The sequence below is a fragment of the Montipora capricornis genome, chromosome 3, assembly GCF_036669925.1.
Source record: "Montipora capricornis isolate CH-2021 chromosome 3, ASM3666992v2, whole genome shotgun sequence".
NCBI lineage: Eukaryota > Metazoa > Cnidaria > Anthozoa > Scleractinia > Acroporidae > Montipora > Montipora capricornis.
In genome coordinates this window covers 2,731,693-2,740,662 of record NC_090885.1, presented here as the reverse complement: position 1 = coordinate 2,740,662, position 8,970 = coordinate 2,731,693, and the positions used below count along the sequence as shown (strand labels likewise).

The 8,970-nt window shown below is 39.7% G+C and overlaps 1 protein-coding gene across 1 annotated transcript in view; it reads right to left on the bottom strand.

Annotated features, from left to right (window-relative positions):
- Positions 1-6,962: 6,962 nt before the first annotated feature.
- Positions 6,963-8,970, bottom strand: part of LOC138041905 (mothers against decapentaplegic homolog 6-like) — a 2,506-nt gene continuing 498 nt past the window's right edge. Inside the window, exons 1-4 of the mRNA XM_068887596.1 lie at positions 8,866-8,970; positions 8,643-8,708; positions 8,466-8,549; positions 6,963-8,226 (exon numbers count right to left, since the gene is read on the bottom strand). The exon at positions 8,866-8,970 is cut by the window's right edge and continues 498 nt beyond it. Of these exons, the coding sequence (XP_068743697.1) occupies positions 7,649-8,226; positions 8,466-8,549; positions 8,643-8,708; positions 8,866-8,970 (833 nt within the window). The 3' untranslated portion in view covers positions 6,963-7,648. The remainder of the gene's footprint in view (positions 8,227-8,465; positions 8,550-8,642; positions 8,709-8,865) is intronic.

Sequence of the window (8,970 nt, the reverse complement as noted above, 5' to 3'; positions counted from 1 at the left end):
ATATATGAGGATATATGAGGGATATAAAGTAACTAGTCAAGTCAGAACCATGTTCCAGAAATAGCGGTGTTTACCTTGCTAAGACGTTAGTGCAGTGGTTTCGTTTGAAACCGTGGTGCATTTCTAGTAATATAAAAAACCAACAAAGCCGCAGAAACATTGAGATTTTGCATAGATGTCCCCCTCTTCATATCCTGATTGTGTTTGCTGCTCGCCTCCTCTTCGCTCGCTTGCATAAGCAATCATATTCCAACCGTTTTCAAACTTGATATCAATTTTTACCTACTAAAGTTTGCTACTTTTGGCCGCCATCTTGGCACATCCGTTTTCCCGAGAGTACGTTTCGCGTCACATGATGATAATAATGATACCTGACCTGCTAATCGAAATCCGCCCTTTCCCTCGTTTGTCGGAGACTGAATTACTAAGGAGGCAGCTTCAACGAGGGCGGACCGAAGGAGCTGGTGCTGCAGGCTAGGCGCTCGGCCCCTGAAACCACGACCCCATGGATGACCTCTGAGCACAGAACCACAGCCTGATGGAATAGGCCCTGTGAGTCCGATTTTACAACCGGAGTGCCGGAGAAAAAACCCTCGGTTTGATGACCAATACACCACCCTGACTCTCCGATATTTCGAGGTATCCAAAGGATTGAGTTTGTCCTTTTCATTTTACTTAAAAATACAACCCCGTATCTTTAGTGGGGTTATGTATCAGAAACCTTGGCTTGGCGAGCGCGCGACACAGCTTTTATCTGTTGGACGAACCTGTGGCTCTCATTCAAACATGTTCTTCTACTCATCGGATAGCATGTCTTGTTACGAATACAATTTAAATTGGGATTGGTTGAACCCCTGCCGGGTGGACTAGATTACAAAGTGAATAATTTTGGGAAAAAAAGGAACAATACTACAAAATGAAGTTTGTTTTTTGGAATGTGCCGATGGAGTTAAATGTGGGTGGGCAAAAATTCCAACTTAATTTCTGATTATGTTTGGCGTCAACCCGCGTCTAGCAGCAGTTCATCTGATAAGCTGCGTCCCCCTTAAGGCTGTTCCAGGCTCCCAGATAGTCGAGAAAACGAAAACAACTGCGTGCGAAAAAAAAAAAAAACCAAAGTCCCCACTCGTTTTTCGCACGTAGTTGTTTTCGTTTTCTCGACTATCTGGGAGCCTGGAACAGTCTAACGTCTAACCTTATCTATCCAATATGCGTAAAATCCTATAAACTATTCCCCGCAACTGAATGGACTTCCATGCTTCGCAAAGTTGCTCTTCCGTCGTAGACAGAGGACCAACCGCATGATCAAGCGTTGCCATGGCAACCTTTATGGGGGTCCTTACGATTATTCTTCGATCCCGTAGATGATGACTAAGATTTTGAAGCTGAGTGTTCTTTTCCAGCTTGTAACGGCAGTTCTAGATTATCGTCCCTTGGCCAGAGATGAATGTCTCCGCAGGCTAAAAGAGGCTACGGGTAGCCTACACTTTGTTCGAAGGATTTTTAGCTGACTTCCTTTAACTTCACAGTATTATAGTTGGCTTTTTTTTTTCGATGTTACAATATCTTGGTAAATATTCAGTTTCAATTCCGTAGTATATTTGTTTACATTTAAAACTGTTGTTAACGGCTTTGATTCCAATCAAAACCAGAAAAGAGATGTTTTGCAAGTCTCTACGATGATATTTCAAAATATTTAATCCTTTTTTTTTTTTGCAATACTGGGATAATTATAAATTACGATAACTGTTACAGCGTCATACGATGACCGGATATTGCATTGCGGGCAACGAAAACACAAAAACTCGTTTCCGGTCACGCACACAATTATTTAATACACCTTTCCCCGTTAATCTGTCACGTAGTCTTCCGTGGTTTATTGCCTCGGAAGAGATACTTTGAGTTCGAATCCCACTTGAATTGCCTTCTACAAGACAGAGAAATCTTTCGCATCCGCAGCCAGAGCGCGACCTGAAAAAAAAAATGTCCAAAGTCCGGAGTCGAATCCTATACTTGAAACGAATTAAGCGTAAAATCGGCTTTAGGTGCACTCAATCTTTTTTCATTTGGGGCTTTGCTGCATAATTCAGATAATTGCTGCGAGCGAGCAGCAACACTAATGTGGACGTTTACCAGTGTTCCTTTTGGTCGAGTAAGACTTCGCGCGCATATATAGCACTTTCCATAGTCGAGTTTTCCTGGCTAGCGAAATTTCGTTTTTTGAATACGTAGAACATCGGTCATTGGCTAGGGACCTATCACCATGCGTAAATCGTGATCGTGGTCGTCCGCTTCGACCCAGAGGACTCTGGGACGAGATTGATCGTCCACGTGCTATGCTTTGTTGGATTTGTCACATGCTTTAGGAATTTAATAGGAGAAGAATATAAAGATAGGTTTATACGATTATACAATGTCAAACGCTGCGTTAATCGTTAATGGAAGTATTCATCACGGGTGACCGTCGTTTTAGCGACGTATCTGGAGAAGACAATGTGCGTTTACGAGTCTTTCAGGTCATTCAGCTCTGTCGTGTGATGTTTCGCAATGGACGGCCCACACAGTTGATCAGTTATTGATAGAAGGAAATGCTTTTCAAGAGCATCTGACTCTGAGCTGATTGATGGATCGGAAAGTCTCGACACATATCAACAAAGCAGAGCAACAATTTAGGCGGACATCCCCATTGAAGGTTGCGTTTAAGTTGTGAAAAAACGTTTGTAATAATTTTATAACTTACGTTTGTATTTTTTTTACTAACGTTTGTAATTTACAATAAAATAACATCATTGTTATGTCTTCTGTCTGTAGTTATATTGTCCTGTTCTAATACTTGCACAAAGAATTGTCTCTCACTTCTCGCAGCACTAGCAATTTTGATAAAAACGGTTAGTCTATGGGTCGTATATATTCACCATTCACTGAATTAGCAATTTCCGGCTTTGAAGTAGAATCGTTTGTGTCTGAAAACGAAAAGAATTTTGTTCTCTTAGAGATGTCAAAGCAAGAAATTTAATATTATACTCCTTAAAACCTCAAACTTAAGATGTCTTGAAGAGGGAATTTTAAGTCCTTTTTAGTTATTGATTGCAACATTCTTTTGAAACTAACAATTTTGTTCGATTTTGTATGGTGGCCTATCTGAGGAGGGTTCGTAAAGATTACAACAGACTTAACTGATTAGAGTGTAATGTGAAGTGCCAGTTTTGTACCCCATATGAACCATGTGAGCGTTAGCCCTACTAATGGAAATGGATGTAAATCATCTTTCGACACCGATGTTTTTTTTTCACAAAATCAAATATTATTTTGAGGTTTTGTTACACAGTTATTCTTCGGTTTTGTTGATACTCCGAACTAACTAAAAATACCTCGGACCTTAGCCTGGAGGTGGGAGATTTGTCAAGGAAAAGCTAGCACGCCAGATTTTCCTTGACAAGGGAAATTTGTCCTCTATTCCCCATCTACACGAGCAATTTTTCCTTGTCAAGGCAAACTTGTCAAGGAAAAATTACTCGTGTAAATGGGGCTTTAATATTTACTAGTCGCATTACAGTCCGTTTTGAAATTACAAATGAAAGGTTTTATGTAAGGTTGATGCATCAACAGAAAGTTACTAAGTTGGGGTCGTTAAAGTTATTTACCCAAAAGCGACTAAGGGAGGTTCTATAATTAGCTAATATAAAAATACCACAATACCCTTTGTTTGTCCCTCAAAAATGTTGCATGAGCATTGTTTTCATTTTCTCTTGAGACTTATAATGGTCCCAAGAGAAACTGGAAACAATGCAGATGCAAAATTTTGGAGGGACAAACAAAGAGTATCATGGAATTTTTGATATTTGCTAATTATTGGCCATAAAATAGACTGTAAAGGGAAAGGGGTTCTGAGAGGCCAGCGGCACGTGCCCAGCGAAAAGTTGACTCAATTAAACCCCCCCCACCCCGGGAATATTTGTTTGAAATTTCGTGAGAATTTAAGATTATCTATGAGTGAAGTGTTTACTCGATCGCTGAAAGATAGTCACATTTAATTTAAGGAACCTTCTCTATTTCTAATTTTAAGTCAGTTAGCTCAGTAGCAGCTCCTTCGCCAATTCTTTTTTCTGAAGAGAGAGGGCGGCTCGACTGGTTTCGTGAATGAATTATTTCATGTACGTGATTTCTCAAATTCGGTCGGATTGATCCGTGAAATCATATCCGCTTTGCTAAACTCTAGGAACGCCTCATCCCCGACGCAGGAAATTTATTCAGTCGGCTTTGATCCTACTTGTGTTAAGTTGTCTGAGTGAGGTGCTGCTAAACATTGGTCCCAAAACCTCTTCTTTGTTTTTTGAGGAAGAGATTTCGCACACCTCTACTTTGTTGTATAAACCCGGACGATCGTAATGCCTGAAGGAGCTGATTGCAACACGGAAAACATGGTGGTGCATCACAGCCAGTCGTCTTCTATTGACGCTTTTCTTACCGCCATGAAAGTAAAAACTGTTATATTTAAAAAAGAAACGGATTCTCCATTCGTAACAAGCACTTGTTTGGTGTCCTGAAACCACCTACTGTCCACTGATATTTTGAGATGAAAGAATCAAAACTACATGGGTGATAGAAGGATATTCTCAAGGGCAGACATTGTTTGAATACTATTGATATCCTTTGATGCCCAAGAAGGGCATCGACGAATGGGTACAGGCTTTTGGTTCTGGTCAGGATCTATCCAAACCAGTCGAGTCACTTGGTCGCCGTAAGAATCCAGTTGATCGGGGTAATCGGCTCATAGACTGTTCCAAGTATAATAATTTCATTATGACCCACCCATCTGACTAAAATTGATAATACCAATAATCTGTATCCTCAAAACTAAAGTTAAATTGTAGCAGCAAGGCCCAACGTAACAAAAAAGAAGCACCGGATCTTGGTGAAGGATCTAATCAGCGTAACTATTTTAACAAACGAAAAGTGAAAGGCTCTTTTAAGCAGTGAAGGGCTATAATATTTCGGTCTTGTTCTCTTTCGCACCAAACGCATGTGTGGGACTTTCGAACTTGGCCGCTACGGTGTGCTGTGGGCAGCAGAAAAAGAACACTTTCTGATTTAAGCAAAATTGCACCAAACGTTTTGAATTGTAAACATACCACTCTGGCTGAAGGGACAGAAAAAAAAAAGAGCAACGCTTAGAAAGACTCCGTCATCACTTAGCCATTACACAGAGGGATAAATATACAACACCGTCAATCAAGAAATATTACAGTTTCACGCGAGACACTTCCTACCAAACTTGTTCGGTGATTGGAGTGCTTTTGCAATTTTGTCCTGTTTCCTCAAGTGGTGAGACGTGTATAGACGGAAAGTATAATTGTCATCTTCCGTTCTCGGGCCTCATTTAAATATGAATGATTCTCATTATTGTCTGAAAAATAAATACAACTAAATACCGAATATTCAAATGACGAACCATCAACTTAGCATGACTGATGCTGACATATTTTGCTGTTTTTTATGACCCGTGACATTCTTTCCCCCGCCCACAAGACAGAAACTTTTTTAAAAGCTTTTCTTGAAAGTCAAAAAATGTAGCTTGCACAAAAAAATGACAACGCGACAGCTTGCAAACAATTAGTTGTTTCAAATCATACTAGGTATTTAAAATAAAAACAAGGGAATTGAGACTGCACAGCGAAAAACTTTACACATGGAAAAAAGGAACCTCATTGATATTCTGATCCCATGATCAAAATGGAACGTGTTTTTTCACGGTGCTTAATGATGGAATTCTAGCGAGGCTGATGACGTTCGGAAGGGTGTATATTGATCTTGAGTGTATGTTCTTAAGAAACGTCTCGGCTAGTTCGGGGTCACCGTTTCATATTTGAGGCTCGTTAATAACTTTATAGTCGGAAGTTAAAATATTTCCCATTAAGGAAACTTGTTCGATCACTGGCAAAGTTTTCATAAATCTTGAAAAGCTTTCCAAAGATTTATCAGTCAAGGAAGCTTGTCTCAGAGTTGAAACAGGTTTGAAGCTTTATCATACAAAGCACAAAACACTTGCTGGCACTATTACGCAAGACGTCTACGCTGTATTCAAATTTGAGGTAGTAACTTCCGCTGCTTTTCTTCGAATAAAGATTTTCCCCGATTCCACTTGATTACGAGTTCATAACCCGATCAAATCTCCAATTACAGTATTCCTGTATTGCACATGGGCTACGTAACGTTTTCACAATTAAGGGAGACATCTGAATACATCAGTGATCTCATTTGTCACTAAAAATTCGTTTTAACTTTCTCTTGCACATAAGTTATGTCCTGTAGCACACATCATTTTAATGGGGTTTGAAACTTCTTTGTTTGCAGCCAAGACGTGCGTTTAGCCACAGTCTTCTATTGTGGGAGACAAACAACAGCTGGCCTATTCAGTCTCAATATCTCAGGATCTAATTTTGTGATGTCTGAAAATCATTCCCCGCACAAAGCCACCAAGTAATTTGCATGTATTCCAGACATCTCTAAACAATACCTCACAGAAACATTAAAACTGTTTAAATTGTCAATAGCAAAATGAATGTGCACATCATCGCTAAAAGCACGATACGTTAGTTCAGAGGAGACCGAATCCAAAGAATTTATCATTCGCTTCGTTTCATTTTTCGGTCGACTACATTTAATACTAGCTCCAGTATTTCATCAGGAGACCTTGTACAACGGAGTATATAGTATAATTGTCACGATAAAATGCACGTGCCTCTTTCGAATAATCCAGTGGATTGATAATCTCAGAGCACACTTTTATTCACGTTCTGGTTTTCAGTTTCAACTTTTGCAAAAGAATGATTTATTTCTTCACAGTTAGACAGCTGAACGCAATGACGCGGTTGACCGAGTTTAAAACTCTCCCATACCGTAAATGGGATGACATTCGTCTGATAGAGCATGATTTATCAGTTGTAATATACACAAAGTACTTTTTTTCATGTGTAGCTTTTTATTTATAGCTTAGTTATGTCAAAAGGTTTCAATAGGCCAAAGCATTAATCACCCCGATAAGCAACATGTCTCGAAAACTTCAATCATTCCCCCGCTGCCTACACCAAGGCAAACATGAAAATGCAAATTACCTATTCATGAAATCCCAAAGGAACTTACGTTGCTGTCTGTTTCTTACAGAAGACGATTGTCTGTCGTAATTTTTGTGGCAAGATAAACTTAACCCCAAAACCGGATGCTGAAATAATTCCCTGACTCACGCAAAGAATCAATGAAAAGAATCGTCATTGCAAATATAATATATTCATTATTAGTGTATTTTCAGTCGTGTAACAACATTATACAACAATAAGGCTGCACAAAGGACTTGTTTCTCCTATGGAGAGAAATATATATGACTTTGGTTTCCAAATTCGCAATGTTCAAGGACTAAGTCCGTGTGTTTTGGTAACTTAAATTATATTTTTGTTCAGTCGATAATCTATATACAATATACATTATATAATCTATGTCTGCTATTATACTTGCGTGGCTATAATTTTGAGTAATGCTCAACTGGACGCGACAGTGTCCGTGATGGCGCTATCTATCACGACAGAAAAGGAGGAGTATCACTACTTCAACGTTCGTTCTTTGTTCAAGTTCTTACGAGAAGACCTAGCTACTACCTTGAGACAAATAGATGTATTTCGATCCAACATGGGCAAGATGTTACTAGCGGTCTGCAGTATTTCTTTGATGCTGATGTCGACCCCCATCCTTTCTTAAAACTAATTCTAACCGATTCGGGATGATAGCATCTGACACCATCACTGTCTACAGCCTGACATACTTGAGGGGAGAGCTTGTAATCGAAAACCTTGAGGGAACAGCCGGGAGGAACCTTATGGACGACTATATTATGTCTCCATTTTCCACCGGGAATGTTAACATTGGAGTAAGTCAGTGTAGGACCATTTGCAAATAAGGAGAAATTACTTCGATTATAAATCCATATTTCATCTCCCTCGCGAGTTAGCTGTAGACCATAGCCAATTTGAGACCGTACTCGTTTTGTCACCTCCGAAACATCGCTGCGTCTGTTAAGATCTGCCAGACAGAATCCACTAGGTTCAGGTAGCCAGTCAAAAACATTTATAACATCCGATCTTCCTTCATACCACGGTCCGATTCTCTCATTGTGCTCCCAATATGAAATCGAACACCAATGTTTGGGCCATTCTTTCCCAGCGGCAAAATAATCTGTTCGTAAAAGGGCGAATAAATCAAGTTAGTTCGACTCAAATCAAGATAGCATCGCTAAACCTACTAAAACTCTTCGTTTCGAGAAGCAGTTGAACGTAAAAACGAATGGGTTGACACACTTTATATTACCCTTCATACGAAATCTACTTTAGAATTAACATAACGAGTCAAACGAATGAAACAGTTCAAATCTAACACATCACTACACGGCAAAAGGTCACAAAAAGGTTTTTTACCAGTGGTTTGCGAACAAGGTTGCGTGTAAGAAGTTCTGCTATCCAGTTGACGGGTTGTTGACTGCGTAAGATTGCTTATAAACCCTTCAAAACGAAAAGCAAAAAATGTGAGCAAAGCAGACGGACGGTGTCTGGAAACGCAAAGCAAAGTTCTAGATCGTTCAACGTGTAAAATACCTGAACTTTCGTCTTTTTCGGCAGCCACGACATTTGTTAAAGCTGTATAAATCTCACCGCTGGGTTCTGCAAAGATCAAGACAGGAACGAAACGGGAAAATAAGAGAGAAGAAACTTGTCTGATATGCAAATAAGATGAGAGATATCAAAGAAGTCTCGCACAAAACCAAGTCGCCTCACAGAGCGATCTAGCAGGTTTCTTAATTTATCACATAGGATTTACCTGTGCTCATAACAGCGCTATAATGGTAAGGATTAATGCACACTTTGTCGAGGCCATAACAAGACGAACACGAAGCGATATGCTTGAGTTCGCTCGAGCTGCGAA